Raw genomic sequence first — 21,827 nt, forward strand, 5'->3', positions numbered from 1 at the left:
TTTTTAGGGAGGTCCCTGTTCGCAATGAATTTTCAAAGGTGGTTCTTAGAGTACATAGGCCTCGTTTATTTCCGCTTATAATCTGATTTTCGATAAAAAATAGCAAAATCACACCAAACTCTTCGATTGAACTTTGAAGCACAATCGAAATCGAAAAAATATATTACTATAGTTAAGGATGAAAATGGCCGAAAACATAATTACAATATAAAAAACGAACGCGGTTATTTTCTTAGCCAAATACAATGATAGCATTCCTTTGAGTGTTGCATGCAAGTGTAGTCATACTAAAGGCAAATTCATCTAGGATCATATAGTATTAAGTATACACACACAAGTTAAAGATTAAGTAGCAAATCATCATTACATCATGAGTCCGAGATTTCTTAAAAAAAATATGGACCATAGATTATGATACCTCCGTTCCATCCATATAACTTATATGACATAGAGAGTTCAATATATGTGACATCTACTGCAGATTATGATTACATAGATGAAGAGGCAGTGGCATCATAAGAGCAGGTACAATAATGAGCTTATAGCCAAGCTAATGCTGATGTGGAGGAGAGGAGAGAGGTGATAGCTTGGCTCTTAGAGCAAGGTCAATAATAGAGCCAAATACTTGGCTATAAGCCAAGTGATTAGAGCCAAGTTATACAATAAGTTGTCTCATACTTGTCTCTAAAACACCTTCTCTTTCCTATTTCTTCTCACAACACTTGCTATTTGGGCCCACCACTACCTATGCATCCGTGCCCAGCTTGGTGCTTACATAAGAATCAAGCTATCATCTCTCTCCTCTCTTCTCTCCTCCACATCAGCATGAGCTTGGCTATAAGCCTATTATTGTACCTGCTCTTATGCAAGCATCAAGCTGGGCACGGATGCATATGTAGTAGTGGGTCCAAATAGCAAGTGTTGTGAGAAGGAAGAGGAAAGAGAATGTGTTTTAGAGACAAGTATGAGACAACTTATTGTATAACTTGGCTCTAATCACTTGGCTTATAGCTAAGCACTTGGCTCTATTATTGAGCTTGCTCTAAATATTCAATACAAAATGACCTGAACTTTTGCCGTCATCGTCCTTCAGTATGTATGATATTTGAGAAAACGATCCCTTGTCCTGTAATGCTCATTGTTGAATTTGTTAATGGACCTGCTGCAAGGGACAATGGAGCCTCACCATTGCTGCTATTTACACCTGTCCTCTCCTGCAGCTGGAGAGCGACCTGGAGGTTCGAAAGTACATCGCCCATGGATGGCCGATCAATGCTACGATGAGCAACACATTGCTCAGCAGTCTCTGTGAATTTCCTGAAGCACTCGGGTGTTATTTTCCCCTGGAGATGAGGGTCAATGATCTCGCTGAGCATGCCATTCTTCTGGCAAGACAGCGCCCAGTCATGCAGGCTCACTTGCTCCTCAGGAAGCTGAATGTTAATCACAGGGCGCGCGCACAGAACCTCAAACAGCACGACCCCAAACGCGTACACATCAGATTTCCTGGTGAGTCGCTTGCTCCGGAAATACTCAGGATCGAGATACCCAAAGGTGCCCTTCACCGCAGTGCTTACATGGGTATCATCGACGTCTAGACTGCCCTTCGATAGCCCGAAGTCTGCGACCTTTGCCACGAACTTGTCATCCAAGAGAATGTTGGCAGTCTTAACATCACGATGGATGATTGCTTGGTTGGCACCAGTGTGCAGATAGTGGAGCCCTCGAGCTGCACCGATGCAGATCTCAAGGCGTTGCTTCCAGGGCAGAGGTGACCTGTTGGTGCTGTAGAGTTGCTCCTGAAGGGTACCATGAGCCATGTAATCATAAACTAGGATCATCTCATTGTTCTGTTCACAGTATCCAATAAGAGATACAAGGTGGCGGTGACGAAGCATGGACAGTATTCCAATCTCATTCCGGAACTCACGTAGGCCCTGCTGGGACAGTGGATTGCCACGCTTGATCGCCACCTGAACACCACAATCTATCTTTCCACGATACACATTCCCAAAACCACCCTTGCCAAGGAGAAAAGTTTCATCGAAGTTATTAGTGGCTGCCTGGATTTGCTTGAAGGTGAAGTGGTGGCACATAACTGATGGTAGATTGTAGCCCTCAACTTGAGGAGTCAAGCCGGTCCTTATTCTATAATTCCTTGCTCTCTCTTTCCATCTGCCAATGATGTACTTGCCAAAACAGGTCAACAACAGAAGAGCAAAAACACCAACAGTTCCAGCTATGGCTGCTGGGACAGCACCCTTCGAGTTCCTTTTTCTTGCACCTGCAGGCTTGTCATTATTAGGTTCCACTTGATCAGGTGGTGATGGTGGTGGTGGAAGGGGTGACTGGAGTGCAGCAAGGCTGTTATCTCGATAATTATGTAGCTTAAAGACCTCAAGACCATTCAGTATTGCATCAAAATACTCTGGCCTCGTCGAAAGATCAGGGTGAAGGGCAACCCACAGGTCCTTCTGACCAGTACTAGTAGTGATGATAGCATAGTCTGTGTACGCTGTTCTGCCGATTCCTCCACTCCATGCAATGACATCCATTTCCTCCTGTGCTGTCTGGTTATTGATGTAGATAAAGAATGACCTCTGGTTAACCTTAGTTATCGGGTACTGGTTCTCACAGAAATGGAGCCTTAGGAGGTAATAGAACCCAGCATCAATTGGTAAAATCCATGTAAGATTATACTTCAGGTTGACTTGTGGATCTTGTCCCATTGACCGAGCAGTTAAATAGACATCAACTGGTGCAGTGTAGTTTGGTACACTGGGCATATAGGTGACAGTAATATTGTGGTCCATCACAGGGCAAACTGAAGGAGCATCATTATATAAGTAAGGATCGTCCTCGTACCATGTACGGTAAAAGTCAATATCATCATGTGGAGAGATGTCTGGCCCCCCTACATTAAGCCGGTACATTGTTTGGAACCCTGTTGCAGGATCAATAGGGAATAGATCAGGGTTTCCACCATTGGCTAGTGTTGGTATTGTTGTTGTGAAAAGGTCAGGTGTGGGCACGATTTCAATCCCATTCACAAATGCATAAGATCCATTATGGTGGGTAGATGGGCTGAAGGAGAGTAGTAGTTTACGTGAAGTAACATTTAAGGAGTATTCACGAAAGAAGCTGTCTTTAGCTGTCAAAGAAGTTTGGGTAGCATAGAAGTTGTCTAAAATGACCAAATTGCTCGCTGTGACACCAAAGTAGGCATTTGAAGGAGCATAGATGCCATGAGTGGTAGGATAGTGGAAGTAGAGGCGCACAAACATGCGTCCTGGACTAACAGGGAATGAATAAGTGTAATTTGAAGTGAAGATCCGAGCAGTCATATAAGGAACAACAGTGGTGGTAAAAGGGTCTAAAGCAATTGAAGAGCCTTCCAGTGATGGTGCAAACTCGGAATCTATGTCACTATGCCATATTCGACCATCAGGACCAACATCTGTTGGTTTGGAGGCTCCACAAGCTAGTCGGATTTGGCCAGAGCCGATGGAGCTGTTATCAGCCTCTATGGTGATCGACAAGATGCATAACAGTGCGAGGCATATGAGGGTAACTAGTAGCAAGATACGGCACACCATTGCAGTGGTCGTCGGTGTCTTAAGAATAAAGTTTGTCTGAGGACCTCTTTATATCAGTTTTGCTGTAAGATAGCTCTAGGAAGAACTGCATCACACCACAGAATTAGAGCTTTCCATCTGGTGTTGTAGGCAAGAAAGAATCAGAGAAAGTGAATGGCGGCTGGGATAGTAGTTTTCTAGCCTTTGTTCCGTCACCAAGGTGGATTCAGATTTTTCAAGTTATACCTGCAATAAGATAAGAACAATATGAAGAAAGTATATTGATTTTTTTGGCAAGAACAATTAAAAGACGATGAAAAGTAATACTTTGGTCTAAAATATACAAATGGCACAAAAGTTAGCTGGGGAACAAAACTACTTTTTATATTCTGGAAAAGAGATGGGATCCTTCCAAATTTTTAAGTTTCAGGCCACATATAGATTAGAAGAACTGTTATAAAATATATTTGGTAATAAATCTAATAACATTTATTTTGCTATCCTAAATATTTAGCATTTTAAATTTGGGATAGTTTAACTTAGGATAATTTGTTAAGACCTCTCGAGATTTTTTACGTGAATCATGCATGAATTAGTTCATTTATAGGAGAAGAAAAGTATGAATTTTATAGGGATCATGAAAGAATTTTACATGAATCAGTTCAATTCTATTGGAAAAATATATGAACGTGAAACTGTTCTCGCGTTCCAAACATACATCCCCGTGTTTCTAAGGGCAACCACAGCACAGGCTAACAGTGATGTTAGCTTCATAACAAGGTGAGAAGCCACATAGATATATGAGTATTGGAACCACCTATCTCAATCGCATGCTATTCATAGTCATGTTAGGCCTTTTTCCAATGTTGCTTTTTTTCCTAGTTGCTCTAAGTGCCATGTAGGATCAGATAAAAAATATAGATGCGCTACACTTGTTATAGTGATTTGCAAAAGCTACATATGTTTAGGGAGAGAGAAAGTGGTCCATGGTAAAAAAAAGAGGAAAAGAAAATTTGTATTGTGTGAGTAGTATTCTTAACATTTCTGTGCAAATCACAAGTAGTGATAATTTGTATTGTGTGAGTAGTATTCTTAACATTTCCTAATCTATGTGAATCATTTTATTTTACTAAAACCATTTAGGGGGTGTTTGGTTTGCCCTGTTAAACTTTACCGCCCGTCATGGAATGTTTGGACACATGCATGGAGTACTAAATATAGACTATTTACGAAACTAAAAACACAGCTTAGAGTAATTTGAGAGACGAATCTTTTAAGTCTAATTAGTCCATGATTGGATAATAATTGTCAAATAAGACGAAACTGCTACATTAACTGTTAAACTTTACTACCTAAACCAAACACCCCCTTAGAGTGTTAGCCTCCATTGATGGTGCCCTTATCAGTTTGCAGATTTTGGTGTAGCCTTTGCCATGCACTCGCACTGGCTTAAACTTTGGTCAAAGCAATCATCTATTACCTCAAGCTACTATGACACCTTGCAAAGCCTCTACCGAGCTGATGTGAACGTTCGTTGTAAACCTAAAGGTTAAGACTACTAGCCAACCTCAAGCATTCGGGAAATCCTAAGGTTTCTTAGTTATTATGGGATGAAAAGACTATGGTCTTAAAAAAGTATGGCATATACTTGTAATAACAATCAATCTTTATAGAGTCTGAATTACGTAAGGAAATAGAAACGTTCTAATTTCACTACTTAAATAATATTGACGAGATAGAAAGCAATAGAGGAAAGAATACGATTTGATGAGGAAACAAGGAGTTTCTGTGAATCGCACTGCCCAAATAATAGAACATTAACAAAAAAATAGTAGCAGGATTTGCATAGAAACAAAAATATTATTGGGATTGACAGCACACGAGGCAGAATAAAGATATATACCAATCAAAATAGATGCAAGTATATATATATATACATATATATATATATATACATATATATATATATATATACATACATATATATATATATATATATATATATATATATATATATATATATATATATATATATATATATATATATATATATATATATATATATATATATATATATATAAATCGTCAAATCATATCCATAAGAATGCGAGAGTTTCCTCAAAAAATAAGAATGCGAGAGTTTCCTCAAAAAATAAGAATGCGAGAGAGAAAACGATTACAGAACACCATGAAATAAAAAAACATTACAGAAAACGATGCAATAACAGGCTAAAGATTAAAAGTTACGTCATAAGAACGTACTCATAGAGTAGCTAGCGTGCAGGTGAGAGCAACTCTTGTCAAAATCAAAATAGGTAGAGCAATGAACAGGGGAGGCTCTGCGGAAGATATTGGATGTTGAATTTTATGGAAAAGTCCCTTTTGTATTATTATATTTTCATACTTTCGTGCCGGCTTTAGACATATAAGTCCTGTTTGTATCGGCTTTTATCCTGCTTCTACCAGCGAAAAGTCAACCTAGCTGTTGAGCTAGCGTTTGAAAAGCTACAAAACTAGCTTTTGAGGAAATAAAGCAAAAGCCGGAAAAACATATTCGGACTCCTTAGAAGTTTTTCTAGCTTTTAATGTACTATAAGAAACTTAATTTATTATGAAAATAGAAAAAAAACAACAACCATAAGTCAAAAGCAAAAAAAAGCCAGCTTAACCAAAAGCCCAAAATTTAGGGGGTGCTTGGAACTACTTAGTGCCACGTTTATCAGTTCCGCTCCATATTCTTTAGCCAAATAATTTTAGCTCCATGCACTCTATTCGAGAAAAAAAGTATGAGAGCATCTAAGAAGTGCTCTACAAACTCTAGTTTTTTGTGAAACAACTCCATGGTGAAGTTTGTGGAATATAGTTTATGAAAGCAGTCCTAAACACCCTCTTACATCTCAAACAAATAGGTGAGATGATGAGTGTGAAGACTGACAGTCACGAACTAATCCTATTTTGAAATATTTGTTATAACAAGGTTCACCTAGACTATTTCCGGTATACTAGTGATTGTTGAGTCAACAAATGAGAGCTACTCCTTCTATCATGTAATATAATATATTTTAGCATTCAAAATTTATTCTCAAATATAATGCATTCTAAGTATAAAAACCAGTTTTGTTAATATTTTTTATTTATCAACTAATTACCATTAATCATATTGATGATAGGGACTAATTAAAAAATAAAATGAGGGTACATACGTTTTTTATAATCTCTTAAAATTTCTAAATGCACTATATTATAGGACAAAGAGTATATAGATCAGGGGCGGATCTACAGTAGTAGCATGGGGGTACAGCTGTCTTCCCAAAATTTTTTGAAAAACATCTAGTATATATACCCTTTGATAACATATACATATATAATATATTGTTATATATAATTGCTAGTCTGCTCAGCCTATACAACAGCCTCAACACTCTACATTCATAACTATTTTATCATCGTTTAGTAATCTAATTATGTTATGTCCATGTTGATAAACTATATTATTTGTATCCGTACCTCTATAATTAAAATCCTAAATCCGCCACTGATATAGATGCATCTCCTTATTAATGAAAGACCCTGAAACTGTGAAACATATGGCAACTCCCAGTCATCTATAGTATTTTCAGTACAGTAAATTAGGATTTGATGCTTTTTTGTTCATAATATAGCTGTTATGTGTGGACTATTGGCTGTCTGAAGTCGCAGTCTAACCAGTGTGCACGATGATGAATTGATGATGCCTTGCCCGCGAGGAAACGGACATGTTCCTGGCCATCATGCAAGCGTTCCGTTCATCCACGATCCGCTGGCCGCTGCACCAAACCCACGGGCGTTTTGAATGGTTGTGGATCAACACCTGCTAGGTCCGTTCTTTTCTACTGATGCTATACAAAAGATATATATTTTTTTTTAAAAAAAAAGACTCCCTAATTAACATGAATGGATATTTTTGAATGTCACCTCTATAAAAAACAAGAGTAGCAAAATAGTAATTGACTGCCATCAAAACGTCTACCAGTTTTAATTCTATTGTGCCTCTGGAGTCAGAAACAATCAACAAAGCTATCTGCAGTAAAAACTGGGACATAACAAAAAGGTAAACAATATCGTAATTTTATGAGATTTAAATTATCCTTCTAGAGAAACACAACAGTATTGATTTCATCATTAGTATTATAGGAACATACAAAGTTGATCCAATACAATATGAGATGGCATATAGTGAAAGTGACGACTTAGCAAAGCTTTCGTATTTTGCAAATAAAAATTAACATGAGTATACAAAGTACCAATGTAATACAAAAAATCATCTTCCATCTCATACATATGTTCTCTGACCACTCCATGTCCCATGGCTGGGTTACCACACCCATTAGTGAAGTACTGATAGAACAAATGGAGTACTATACAAGCGTATGGTGCATTTTTTAATCTAGTTCTAACCTTCGATGGCTATGGAGTTTCCAACGCAAACCGATTTGTCCAACTTATTATTTTTTGTTCACTTCTCTTGAAATTCTCTGATTCAGGAATGATATAAAGGTTGATGTACCTGCAACAATCCTGTACCACTTAGAAACTGATACTGGGATATATAGTTTGTTTGAGCAATCTCAAATAACAATTCTCCATCAAATTCCGAGCTCTTGAACCCCATAATAATTATTCAAGTATTAAATAGTGCCTCTTCTATATGAAATGGGCATAAATATTCAAATATTAATGAAACAATTAAGTTCTATCAGTAAAGTGTCAAAGAAATTTTCATTAATATATATGGCTATGAGATGGGCAGATGGCATAATAGAACTTAATGTACCTATGAAGCTGAAATGCAACATATTAGCAACAAGACATGATTCACTTATGAAAACAAGTACTTAGGTATATCAAGCCATTAACTTCTTTGTGAAGAATTTGGAAACATATAAGGACGCAAACCTTTGGGTGCTTACGGTCATAATGAATCCAAGGAGAGAACGGCAGTAGATTAATGCTCAAGACATGGAGTTTTGTTGCAATTTAGTCTTCTTTCTCGTAGCAGCAACCTTGAGGCTGCCCTTAGTCTAGCAGTCAGTTGCTTGCAACCTGCAGTGACATTTTGTCATGCACCTTGCCTGCATGCCCTCCTCTCTGCTATGATAGTTGACATCAGAGAGCTTCCGGGTCTCCTGCTATTCCCATCGGGCCTTTGATGCATCTCATATTCAGTCTCGAGCCGATGCAAGTGGCACACAGAAACGAAACGAGGAGATGCCGAGAGAGGAAGGTGGGTAGCTGCCATGCACGCAGATGCGCCAGCGACTTGGAGGCAGCCAAGGCCACGACCATATCAGTATGGTTGCCTTTGGCAATGTGCTATGCTCTGGCCTTGGACACCGCCGGGGACGGCCAGGTCGATCGAGCGCGGTTGCGCCGCGCGCCTGCGAGCCGCGAGTGACGCGGCAGGCGAACAGTGGAGACCGGCATCTTCGCGAGGCTCCGGGGAGACATCCGTGTCATGGGGTGCTCTGCTCGCCGCGACGCCTCGTCGGTGGGTGGCGTCCGAGCTTGTGGGGCGGCGGTCCGGTGTGGTCATCGCTTACGGCCCTGCCAGCCGCTCGCTCGACCGGGACGAGCCCGAGAAGGTTCTCGAGGTCTCGGGTCGACTGAGAAGCGGGCAAAGATCCGAACCCGATCCAAATCTGATGGTTGATGTTGCGTGCTGGCTGGATCCTACGGTTATCGGTTTAACGGGCGACGCGGCCCGATCCGTTAGCCTGCTTTTGGTGCAGGATTCGTTTATAGAGAAGATTTGTTTTTTTATTTTAAATTAGACTAGCAAAGATGCCGGTGCATTGCAATAATACGTAAAACTTGTTATGCGGCTATCTAAACCTTCCCATGTAGTGATTATAATAGAGCTAGCTAGCTATATCTTTGTTGGATTTAATTAGATTTTGTCTATCTTTATAGTATCAATTAATTTAAAATAAAATAAATTTCAAGGCCCATAATAAGATGTGATATAGGTGCAACAAAGGATTAGTTCACTATAAAAAAAATTCTTTGGAGATTAACAACTCACTTAGGTTGTTATTGTTGACATCTACTGTGAGATTAATACTGGTGGAATGCAAGTCACATGCCTGAGCGTGCACTGTCGTAATGTCCAACTCTAAATTATAACCGACATAATACTCGCTGAGGATACACACTATGGAGACTGACGGACCAAGAGAAGCACTCTCTCTTTGTATATGATTTAGAAGTCATTTAGGACAACGACACGGTCTCAAAAATACAACTTTAATCTCTTATTTTTATAAAAATATTTAGAAAAAAATAGTATATGTATATTTTTTATGAAAATATTTTGAAGACAAATCTATTTATATAATTTTCACACTTGCAAACTGAACAATTTGAAAGTTAATGATGATTTATATTTTCAATATTTTACCTAAACTTTGTCCAAAACAATTTCTAAATCCTATACAGAGAGAGTACAAGTGAGGGACAAACGGAAGAACGAGAATGACGAGCATTTTTTTTATAAGTATTTAAATCAGATTTCAATTTGATATGTTACATTAGTTGTTTTTTATTCAGAAAACTTTCTATTTGCATTTACTTTTCTTTTTCCCTTTTTAATTCACGATATATGTCTTTTTTTATTGGTTCAAAATGCGAACGAGAACTGATGCTAGCTGCGAGAGGGAAAATTTCTTAGGGATAAAGGTGTTAAAAATTTAACAGGTACTATGACTCTTTTATTTTATTTAGCAATTAGTGTCCATTTATGGACTAGTTATGCTCAAAAGATTTGTCTCGCAAATTACTCTCTAGCTATGTTTTTAGTTTCGTAAGTAGCCTATTTAATACTTCATATATGTATCCAAATATTCAATGGGATGAGAGTTAAAGTTTAATGATGCAAACTAAACACAGGCTTAAAGCAGTAAGGCGAGAGGGATATCTTTTGCAAAAAAAAAGGTAAAATAAAAATAAAAATAATTAAAATGAAGATGGCAGAGTTGGGCGCAGGGAGAATGGGCCATGGCCCTAGTGCCAGCGTTGAAACACACAGAAACGCAAATGCAGCCCAAGCCCATAAGAAGGCCACGGCCATGGGGCCCACGGCACCACAGCGAACCCCTTCCACGGGCACGGCGGCGGGCGCCGCGCCGGCTCTGCCCCGTCCCGCGTCCTCCTCTCGACCGTCCCTGCTAGCCGCCGACGTTCTGCGTCACCGCTCTGGCCTCCACCACGCGATGCCAAGCCCGTCTTCCGCCCCGCGGCCGTCCGCCGAGCACGCCGCGCTGCATTGGCCGCGGCCCGGCCGGCGTGCACTGGCAAGGCAGAAGCGCCGCCACCTCGACAGGCGCGCGGCGACTAAGTGGATTCGAGACTCAACTTCAAGTAAGTAAGTGGATCCCAACACGAAATCACCAAGAATTAGCGGGTCTGGACTCTGGATAGTAATCACTCGCAGACTCAGAGTCTGAAATCATTTTGAGCCGTGTGTGCGGCATCTTCTTGTAGAGCTAGCTAACTACTTTGATGAACCGTGTGTCTGTAGTCCACGTCGTTTTGGTCAAAATTGGCAGCAGCCATTACCCCGGTGGAAGCCTCGAGATTGACATCATGGCATGAGCGGGGGCCGCCGTTGGAATTGGAACGGAAGGGAAGCCTACCTCACCATCGCTGAAATGCATGGCAAGTGGCCGGGACCGGGAGATGCTTTGGATTAGCTTGGCTGCATCATGTATAGAGTCGCTGTCTCCGACCAAAGTTGACTTGAGGCCCGCCACCGGCAGACTAGCCCGAGGTTTCTCCGGTGATACCACCATTGTTGAGCCTAGAGTCTAGAAAGGGAGCTCGTGGTTGCACACTTGCACTGCCACTAGCAAGTTAAATATAGTTAAAAGTTATAGCACACATGGTTTTCGGTAGTGCTGTCCTAATCAGCAATCTCAGTTTTAACAACATGTCCCGCCGTGTGTCGAGCTCAAACTATCTCCCATCTTTATATATATAGTAACATCGGAGCAGAACATCACCCCCCACACTTACTTGCTATTTCTTCATCCATCCATAAAAACATATTCAGTCAGTCAGGCTTGCTCTCTGTTCTTCAGTTCAGGCATCCTCTTCACCATCCATATGCCTACCCTCAGCGCATTACTCTTTTGGCTTCTCCTAACGTTCTCCTCCCTGCACGCTCCCGTTTCATGTTCCACTGCAACTCCAAATGATGATACTCTCGCGGTAGGCGAATCGCTTGCCGTTGGCGATAAGCTCATCTCCAGAAACGGCAAGTTCGCGCTCGGGTTCTTCCAGCCAGGCTCAGCCATCATCAGTAAGTACAGAACCACCACCTCCACTGGCTGGTACCTTGGCATATGGTACAATATGATCCCAGTCTTTACCACCGTATGGGTCGCTAACCGGGACACGCCAATCAGCGATCCTGTGGTCAACCTAACAGTGCTGAAAATCTCAGCAGATGGTAATCTTGTCATCTCAACCCAAAATGCCACTGAACCCATAATTTGGGCCACTCACGTTGTCAATAGGACACAAACAAGTATAGCAAACACTACCGCTGTTCTCTTGAACAGCGGGAACTTTGCCCTCATGGAAACCTCATCTAATGCAGTTCCGTTGTGGCAGAGCTTTGACTACCCAACAGATGTTTTTCTTCCTGGTGCCAAGTTTGGCCGGAATAAGGTCACTGGTCTGAATCGTCAGTTCACCTCAAACAGGAGCCTGATTGATCCGGGTCTTGGCTCATATAACATTGAACTTGACACCAATGGGGGAATGCTTCTAAGTAGCCGTAGCCCATACTTAGTGTATTGGTCTTGGTCAGGGAGTTCATCAGCCCCTAAACTTCTACCACTACTCATAACGATCTTGGACATGAATCCACTGACCAAAGGATTGATTAGCGCTGCATTTGTTGATAACAATGAAGAGGTATACTACACATACACGTTACTGAATGAATCATCTTTGGTATATGCGTTGCTAGACATCTCTGGTCAACTCAAGCTGATTGTTTGGTCGCAAGCCACACAATCTTGGCAAACACCATATGCCCAACCTGCTGTTCCCTGCACTGCTTATGCTACATGTGGACCTTTCACGGTCTGCAACAGCAAGGCGGACCCGTTCTGTAATTGTATGGATAACTTCTCTCAGAAATCACCTCATGATTGGGAACTTGATGACCGAACAGGTGGATGCACCAGAAATAACCCCTTAGTTTGTAATACGAAGGAAAACACAACAACTTCATCAGACATGTTCCAGCCCATAACCCGTGTTAAACTGCCCTATAACCCCCAGAGCATAGAAGATGCTACCACTGGGGCCAAATGCGCAGAGGCTTGTCTCAGTGACTGCTCCTGCACTGCTTATTCCTATAACAGTAGCAGATGCCTTATTTGGCATGGGGAATTGCTCAATGTAAATGAGAATGATGACATTGATAATTCCTCAGAAGATGTTCTTTACCTTCGCCTATCTGCACAAGATTTTCATGGCGTGAGAAAAAGCAAAAGAAAATCAATCATTGGAGCCGTTACTGCTGCAGTCGTTATTAGTTTTGGGTTGTTAATGCTCATGCTGCTGTCAGTGATTTTGAGGAACAAATTCAAGTGTTTTGGTGGACAGTTGTACAGCAGTCAAGATTGTGGTGGCGGAATTGTAGCCTTTAGATACACTGATTTAAGTCATGCTACTAAAAATTTCTCGGAAATGTTGGGAGGTGGTGGTTTTGGTTCTGTGTTCAAGGGGGTGTTAAGTGACTCGACTCCTATTGCAGTGAAAAGGCTTGATGGTGCTCGTCAGGGAGAGAAGCAATTCAGAGCTGAGGTGGGCTCGATTGGAAAGATCCAACATATTAACCTTGTCAAATTGATTGGTTTCTGCAGTGAAGGTGATAAGAGGCTACTTGTATATGAACACATGTCAAATGGGTCTCTTGATGCCCATCTATTTCAGAGCAATTCTACTGTCCTAAGTTGGAGCACTAGGCATCAAATAGCCATAGGAGTTGCAAGAGGATTGTCCTACTTGCATCAGAGTTGCTGTGAATGCATCATACACTGTGATGTTAAGCCAGAAAACATACTTCTGGATTCATCATATGTTCCTAAAATTGCAGACTTTGGGATGGCAGCAATTGTAGGAAGGGATTTTAGCCGAGTTCTGACCACATTTAGAGGAACCGCAGGGTATCTTGCCCCAGAGTGGCTTAGTGGTGTCGCTATTACACCAAAAGTTGATGTCTACAGCTTCGGTATGGTACTGCTGGAAATCATTTCAGGAAGGAGGAATTCACCTAATCAAGTATACACTAGCAACAGCAACCATGTTGATTTTTTCCCTGTACTAGCTGTCAGCAAGCTTCATGAGGGAGATGTGACCAGTTTGGTGGATCCACAATTAAATGGTGATTTTAATTTCGAAGACGCTAAAAGGCTTTGCAAAGTTGCATGTTGGTGCATCCAAGATGACGAGTGTGGTCGGCCAACAATGGGTGAAGTTGTCCAAGTTCTTGAGGGCTTACAAGAGCTTCTTGATATGCCTCCGATGCCAAGACTACTTGCAGCTCTAACTGAATGCTCTGATGCATTTTCAATGTATAGTAATTCATAAATGCATCATAGTCAGTGTTCCTTTTTTTTATAGCGGAAGTTAAGATTTGTAATATGGATTAGGAGGAATAAAGCAATGCAAGCTTGAAATTAAATATGGGAATATTTAAATGGCTAAATTTTGCGTATGATGCATGTGGGTTTCTCGCTTTCTTATTACTTCTTTTATAATGACCCCAATTATGGCAGGATAAAATAATGTGTTTATTTGTTTGTTTCATGGGCAGTTGACGCATATCGATCTTTAAATTTAAGGAAGAAGATATGCCACTTTTACATCCTGCTTTACAGAGATCTTACTTCTAGGTTGCTTATTGAAATTTGCCATAAGTTAATTAGATTGTCTGTTGTAACTTGTATGACATTTAGGAGCGCTACCGTCTATTTCTTCCTAATATGCTCTATTTCTTCCTAATATGTTCCCTTTATCTGGCATGTTCTTTAGATATGTCAGTGCTGCTACCAAATTAAGAAATTCTTGATTCCAATTGGTTTGACCGAGCAAAATTTGAAACATTACTTCATTCCATCCATTCTCCCAACCTGTTCACTGTTTACCTCTGAAGGAAAAGTTTTATGCCTATTCTTCTACCAAGCTAAGAAGCATCAAAATATGTTAAGAGGTGTGGTACACAATATTTGAAGTGCCCACATCATGGTAGTGTATAAATACAAGTTGTCATGCATACTGTGCCACCTCGTGATGAAGTTTATTCTGCTGACTCATCAGTGAGCAGAAAGGCCAGAGGACACAATATATGCCTGAAGCCCTGAATGAAGACAAGTTGCCTTTTTAAGCTTGTTTAGAAAATCCAATCCCTAAAGACACCTAAATATTAGGTGAAATGCTTGAATTGTCTGATAGAGATGCACCCAAAGTGACCATCACTCCTGGTACTAGCAGTAAAAAGATGGTTGGAAGACTTGGAGTTACTGTGAAGATTATTCAAGTCAAGTGGGTACAAACATTGGCTATGAGTTAGATTATATACTGTGATTTGTGAGCAAAAAGAAACTGGAGTTAATTACTGATGTTTACACTAAGAATAAAACTTGTATAAGAGTAATTTCTCTATTTCTGCAGATTGTAAGGAATGCACAAACAAGATACGAATTGTTTGGTTGGTGGGAGTTCCATCATACATTCAGGCTTAATTTATTATTTTAGATAAAATATATGCTATTCATTTATTTTGTTTGCACTATTTATGGATCTGCTGATGATTCACTGTCTCAAGAACTTGAGTTTTATAATGTATAAAAAAACTTTTCACTAGTAATACATCGACTTGATACAAAGCCTTGAAACAGAACCTCTGGCCTCTGCTCAGAGGTTACCTTTATTTTAATGGATCAGGAGCTTACATAGATTGGCAACTGAGCTCACATGTTTTCTGACGGCTTGGAATCAAGTGCATCAAAATCATACTGTACTGCTCTTAAAATGAATCATGGTTCAAGTCATCAGGTCAGGAGACCTTGTTAGTACCAAGTAGCAGTGAAATTTTTTGTTTTGGGGCAGCGAGAGAGATGGAATCTTATTATACTAGTCTCTTCGGCTGCAACATTGGTGGTTACCCCTTCCGATATCTAGGGATCCCAATGCACCATAGACAGCTCCTGAACTCTGAGTGGAGAAAAGTTGAAGATCGTTTTCAACAAAAATTATCTTGTTGGAAAGCGAAAAACCTGTCTTATGGGGGAAGACTAGTTCTGCTTAACTCCGTTTTAAGCAGTCTATCCATGTTTATGATGTCCTTCTTCGAGATTCCTAAAGGAGTTCTAAAGAATCTTGATCATTTTAGATCAAGATTCTTCTGGCAAGGCTCCTCAGATAAACAGAAATATAGACTTGCCAAATGGGACATCTTATGTCGTCCAAAGGACCAAGGGGGTTAGGTATCTTAGATTTACAACTACATAATAAATGCCTATTGGCAAAGTGGTTGGTAAATCTACTAAATTCTGAGGGCACCTGGCAGACCCTCTTAACAAATAAATACCTAAGTTCGAAAACCCTTACCCAAGTGACGGCCAAACCCAATGATTCTCATTTTTGGAGAGGGCTTATGCGAATAAAAGATGAGGTTCTCTCCAAAGGTTCTTTCATTATTAAAGATGGGACCAAGACGAGATTCTGGGATGATACATGGGTATGTGACAAGCCTCTTAAAGATGCATGCCCTTCCCTTTATAATATAGTGCGTGATCCCCATGCAACTGTATCCAAAGTGATGTCAAAGTGATGTCATCTAGTCTCCTAAATATTTCATTCAGAAGGGCTCTAGTGGACAATAAACTTATTGAATGGCGTAAATTGGTAGCTCAAGTTTCTCATGTGGGTTTGGTGGAGGGATCGGACTTTTTTAAATGGAATCTGACCACATCTGGGTTATATTCAGTCCGATCTTTATACCTCCACCTTATTGATACACACCCACCTTTTCATCATAAGAAACTTTGGAAACTAAAAATTCCTCTAAAGATAAAAAATTTTCTTTGGTTTCTACAGAAGGGTGTTGTTCTAACCAAAGACAACCTCGCAAGAAGAAACTGCAAGGGGAATCTAAAGTGCATCTGCTGTAATATGAATGAGACTATCCAACACTTATTCATCGATTGCCCTTTAACCAAAACAATTTGGAGGATTATTTTCTTCGCTACTAATTTAACCCAACCAAGATCTATTAGGCATATGTTTGGTGCTTGGCTTCGCAACCAAAATAAGAGGGTGCGAAGTTTGATCTGGGTTGGGGTTGCTGCCATTTGCTGGGCTATTTGGCGATGCCGGAATGATGTTATTTTCAACGAACTCAAAACTAACTCTATTATGCAGGTTATTTTCAGGGGAGCGTTTTGGCTTCGCTTCTGGGCACCACTGCAGCGTGATGAGCAAGCTAAAGCCATCCTTTCAGCGATAAGCAAAAAGTTGGAGATTATCGTCTTAGACATTTCAAATAAAGGGTGGAAACATTTATACAGTTTATTTTAGTATCCTGGTCATTGTTAAAGGCCATGGCTTGCTCTTTACTTTTGTATCCAAAATTTGTAATAATTGGCTGCGTACATCCCTGGATGTAGAGGCTGGATTTTTATATCCATTATCTAAAAAAAGTAGCACTGCGTACTGTTACATGCATAGTTAATGTTACATTTATCTCGGTTTAAGTACTGTTTTCAGTAAGGATGGAGAAGTGCTTGGGTTATGATCAATCTTCAGAATTGCATAAGTAGGAATTGGTAATAGGGTTGGGAACCGAAAACTTGCTTGGTTATCTCAGCTTTCTGTTTGTTTTCAGGTTGATTGGTGCTGATCTGTTCAGTTCTATTATCCAGTGGGCAGCAGGGAGCAGGCTTTAGGTGAATACTGGAAGTTCAATTGGTGGAGATATATGGTATGAGTATGATGAATTGATTTTATTTTCCAATGTGAGGATGTAAGCTGTACTGTTACACCATGCATTATATTGGGCAAGCTGGCCGTCAGCTCCACCTGCAATCTGCATCTTGGTAAGAAGCCTCGTGATCGAGCAACGCTGGCACTTGCTCTGCCTGTTTCGGTGGAAGGTTCACTCAAAGTTGTAAGCAACGGGGTACATGTTCTGCCTGTTCAAATTACATATAAGTTGCCACACAAATCATATAGATGCAGATTGGGAACATAAGGCTGATGATGTTAGATTAACTATGGACACTGTTCGCCTAAACGACCATTTAGACCATTTAAACGTCATGTAAATGCTATACGGCGGTACGCCATTTCCGTTTAATTATTTGTTTTGCATATTTAATTGGTCGTTTAGTCTGTTTAATAGATTATTTAGCTCGAATAATAGCTAAACGACAAGTGACTGAACTGTTTACTATTTAGCGTTTAGAAAAATATTTTTTAGAAAAACATTCTATGGATAGTAGAAATTGCTAAACAAAGGGTTTGTTTGGTAGGACTTCTCTCGGGCTTCGGCTCTGACTTCTCCATAGGAGCCTTGGCAAACGTTTTTCTGGAAAAACCGTTTTTGAGTAAAAAGTAGAGAAGCTGGAGCTATTTTGATGAAGCTACAATGTGGTTTCACTAAAATGGCTCCGGCGCCTTTAGAGGAGCCCTGCCAAACAAACTCAAAGTATCGCCTCGTCAATGCCCTAAATGACTCCTTATATTTGGTTTATAGAGGGTAGATACTACTCTATAGCCTCTTGCCTTGTGGTTGTACTAACTACCTAGTACAATTGGCAGGCAGGCTAAGTGAGTATTGCTGAACATGCATGTAGTTGACATGCAGTGTCTTTGCTTTAACTTCTGTGTTAACTGAACATACATCCAATCCAAGTTGCATGCATGCTCTTTCTATATATCTTGTCCTCTTCTTCCTTCTCCGAATAGCAGGTCTAGAGCTGCGGCAAACACATAAGCAACCATCCATCCCTTGCCACTCACCAGTCCAAATCTATCCTAAGGCAATACCAGCTCTGTACATCTTACTGATGGGAGGGCTTCTTCTAATCTCCTCCCTGCACATTCCACCATGTTCAGCTGCAGCTCCAAATAGTGATACTCTTAGAGGCAGCGGAACTCGTCATCGGCGACAAGGTCATCTCAAGAAATGGAAAGTTCGACCTCGGCTTCTTCCAACCAAGCCCAGGCATTTAGTAAGGCCTTGTTTGGATGCACATGTATCTACATCAAACCACAAGTGTTGGAGTGGATTAGAGTGGAACTTAGTTTAAATCCTCTCTAGTCCAGTTCAATACATTTGGATTGAGAGAAATAGATGCATATCTAAACAAGCCCCAAGTCGGTCTACAACACCACCACTCCTGGTTGGTACCTTGGCATATGGTTCAATATGATCCCAGTTTTCACAGTTGTATGGGTTGCCATCTCTAGAGTTTTTGTACTGTCAGTTTATCACCGTCAGTTCTTGACAGACTGTGATATCTCCAAATCACTATTGATTCTTGGCTAGAACTGGTAGTGATATGTGACCATTCACTCACTGCCTGTTCTAGTCATAAACCGATAGTGATGTGAACCTTCACTGCCGGTTTTGGCCCACCCCAATCATTTTCTTGTTTTGAAGGCCAGAACCGGCCGTGAAGGTTTTGGTCAAAATCTGGCACTGATGAGGCAGACAGTGATGTTCAGTTCTGTAGTAGTGAAAGGTTTGTAAAGTTTTAGGGAAAACAACAAAAAAAACCAAACCATGGAGTTATTGTTATTACTACAAGCATTGCCTCATTACAATCATCGTTGGCGAGATTGTTGCCAAGTTAGGTCCGATAGCAGGGAACATGACGGATTTAGGAATCCTCTATTTTTTTTTTCTGACATGGGTCCCAGAGAATCTTCTAGGATCACAATTGGAAATTTTCATTGAGGCGATTATTGAGAATAGCATTTATATATTGATGTCAGTGTGAATTTTTGTGTAAAAAATTAATCCATGTCCCTATTTATGAGTTTTAATTCCTGGTGTGTAGGATTTGGAGTCCTCTTTCCAACAAGGCCAATAGCCCTTGATTATGAATTCGTCGGACGAAGTTAGGACCGTTCTACACAACATAGTCAAGTCTAAGGTCTAGCTAAAGATGGAGCCTCTTGCTTGCTATGGGATGATCTCTGGACTGATGAGACACTACATCAAAAGTTTCCAGAACTATATTCTTTTGCCAAAAACAAGAAAATTAGCTATTTGGTGGCAAACAACTCAGCACAGTTATATGACCTCTTCCATCTGCCACTCTCACAGCAAGCACATGATCAATGCAGTGCTCTTCAAGACCTTCTTAATCAGAACCAAATACTTGATCAGAATGACACTTGGTCCTTCATTTGGAATAGCAACAACTTCTCAGTGAAAAAAGCTTATCAACATCTTAGTGGTCATCAGTATCTGCACCGTATCTTCAAATGGCTCTAGAACTCCTCTTGCCAGAACAAGCACAAAGTTTTTTTCTGGCTTGTATTAAAGGACAGGCTAAGCACTAGGGAATTGCTAGGAAGAAAAAACATGCAGCTACCAGACTATACCTGTGTCTTATGCACTAATGGACTTGTGGAATCACTATCCCACATGTTGCTCCAGTGCCCTTTTGCCATCCAATGCTAGGGGCTGATTAACTTGACTATACAACAGAATCTAGACCCTTTACAGATTCTCCAGAGCTTTAAGGACCAGCTCAATGTTCCTTTCTTCATGGAGGCAATTATTATCATGGCGTGGACTATTTGGTCAGTCAGAAATGACTTTATCTTCAGAGGCATTAATCCTTCCATTCAGGTTGCTAGGTTCAAATTCAGGGATGAATGGAGGCTTCTTCTTTATATGACAAAGTCAACTTACCATGTGATTATTGATCTATGGACAGCAGAACTTCTTTAGCTCTCTACCTGGTCATGTCTTGTTTTATTTTCTTTGATTCTTTCTTTGTCTCCTGAACCCCCCCTGTATCCTCTCTGTTTTTCTTTGTATCTTTGTGACTCTGTCTGTTTTTTAATAAAGCATTGTAGGGGCGCACACCCCTCCAGTTTCAATAAAAAAATATAGTCAAGTCTTTGAGGTTTACTAAATCCGTGCTATGCCTCGTTGCACCCATCATTGGTGAGAATGTTGCCAACTTAATTATGTCCTATAGCTCTCAAATAAAGATATTTTTAAATGAAAGCTATAGCTCTCAATGTGATCCACAATTTCATTGTTGTGAGTTTTTACATTTAATGTCGCTGGATGCTAAAAAAATAAGTGAAGCTATTTTAAAATAAATAAATAAAAAGGGACTTTTTTCTAAGAAATCTTTATGACATGACAGTTTTGAAAACAACGTCATGAATCTCCACACTAGCCTATGCTAATCTTAGCGGAAAGGTTTTATGTCCCATTTTCCAAGACGCAATGGGTTGGAAACAACATAGTTGAGTTTTATCACTATATAACTCATTTTTTGATGGAACGAAGGGGTTTTACCCCCTTATGGAATCCTATGAAACTCATTTTATCCCAAGAAACTTTTATCATCTCTCTTTGAGATTGGCCTCACGATGATTTTTCATGGTTTAATAGTAATGATTGAGGTGAAACCATTCTTAATGATGTAGTTCTGTTCCATTATTGTTTTTAAATTTTTCTCTACTTATGGGTTCACTACCAAGTTTTATAGCGTTCATTACTTATGGAGCTTTGTGTGGGTTCGTCAGAGTGTACTCATGCGTGAGAGGAGCCTGCCCCTTCACTAGCACCAACATCATGTCATGGTAGGCCAGACTGTGTGTGCGGAGCAACACGCTCGGCTCGGGTTAGGCTCAACATGCGTGCATTTGACGTTTCTTTCGTCCTTTCCAACTTCGCATGTCTTTCGTCCTTTTCAACTTCGTAATAAATGCACACAATAGTTACATATTTAGGCTACCTCAACCTATAATCAAATTCCCACCTATAATCAAATTTTTATATAGGACCAAGATTTCATTCCATATATTACATTTAATTTGACCTTAAAATTGAGTTTGATCTAATCGAATATAATTGGACCTGACCAGTTAAAATCCAACAAGTATGCAGCACTGAATGTCTTAGGTGTGAAGGCGTGCCTCCTGTTTGTCCAAGCTTATCGGCGG

At 40.2% G+C, this 21,827-nt stretch overlaps 3 protein-coding genes and 1 long non-coding RNA gene across 6 annotated transcripts; 2 read left to right on the forward strand and 2 right to left on the reverse strand.

The window, feature by feature from the left end:
* On the reverse strand, nucleotides 970-5,948 carry LOC8067352 (receptor-like protein kinase FERONIA). Its single transcript, XM_002440440.2, has 2 exons — nucleotides 5,823-5,948; nucleotides 970-3,821 (listed from the first exon to the last, which is right to left on the reverse strand). Exon 2 carries the CDS (start codon nucleotides 3,594-3,596, stop codon nucleotides 1,080-1,082), a length of 2,517 nt encoding a protein of 838 aa, XP_002440485.2. The 5' UTR covers nucleotides 3,597-3,821; nucleotides 5,823-5,948; the 3' UTR covers nucleotides 970-1,079.
* Nucleotides 7,725-9,096, reverse strand: LOC110430276. The gene is made up of 2 exons (XR_002447587.1): nucleotides 8,525-9,096; nucleotides 7,725-8,121 (listed from the first exon to the last, which is right to left on the reverse strand). It is a non-coding gene; the product is annotated as an uncharacterized LOC110430276 (long non-coding RNA).
* Nucleotides 10,677-17,985, forward strand: LOC110430274. 3 transcript variants are annotated; one of them, XM_021447656.1, is made up of 2 exons: nucleotides 10,677-10,970; nucleotides 17,515-17,985. In XM_021447656.1, exons 1-2 carry the CDS (start codon nucleotides 10,679-10,681, stop codon nucleotides 17,517-17,519), a joined length of 297 nt encoding a protein of 98 aa, XP_021303331.1. In that variant the 5' UTR covers nucleotides 10,677-10,678; the 3' UTR covers nucleotides 17,520-17,985. The 3 variants fall into 3 exon arrangements, with proteins under 3 accessions (XP_021303331.1, XP_021303329.1, XP_021303330.1); XM_021447654.1 differs by lacking the exon at nucleotides 17,515-17,985 and adding an exon at nucleotides 17,052-17,348 and having other exon boundaries at nucleotides 10,677-10,974; XM_021447655.1 differs by lacking the exon at nucleotides 17,515-17,985 and adding an exon at nucleotides 17,052-17,348.
* On the forward strand, nucleotides 10,985-14,398 carry LOC110430273 (G-type lectin S-receptor-like serine/threonine-protein kinase At2g19130). The gene has a single exon (XM_021447653.1). It carries the CDS (start codon nucleotides 11,715-11,717, stop codon nucleotides 14,214-14,216), a length of 2,502 nt encoding a protein of 833 aa, XP_021303328.1. The 5' UTR covers nucleotides 10,985-11,714; the 3' UTR covers nucleotides 14,217-14,398.

Source organism: Sorghum bicolor, chromosome 9, assembly GCF_000003195.3.
Source record: "Sorghum bicolor cultivar BTx623 chromosome 9, Sorghum_bicolor_NCBIv3, whole genome shotgun sequence".
Classification (NCBI taxonomy): domain Eukaryota; kingdom Viridiplantae; phylum Streptophyta; class Magnoliopsida; order Poales; family Poaceae; genus Sorghum; species Sorghum bicolor.

What these genes read in the sequence shown, in the direction of transcription:
- LOC110430273 (XM_021447653.1), top strand. Translation starts at nt 11,715, where the DNA reads ATGCCTACCCTCAGCGCATTACTCTTTTGGCTTCTCCTAACGTTCTCC.
- LOC8067352 (XM_002440440.2), bottom strand. Translation starts at nt 3,596, where the DNA reads ATGGTGTGCCGTATCTTGCTACTAGTTACCCTCATATGCCTCGCACTG.
- LOC110430274 (XM_021447654.1), top strand. Translation starts at nt 10,679, where the DNA reads ATGGGGCCCACGGCACCACAGCGAACCCCTTCCACGGGCACGGCGGCG. An exon ending in CGAGACTCAACTTCAAGTAA is followed by an intron (nt 10,975 to 17,051) that starts GTAAGTGGATCC and finishes TCTATTATGCAG; the next exon opens with GTTATTTTCAGGGGAGCGTT.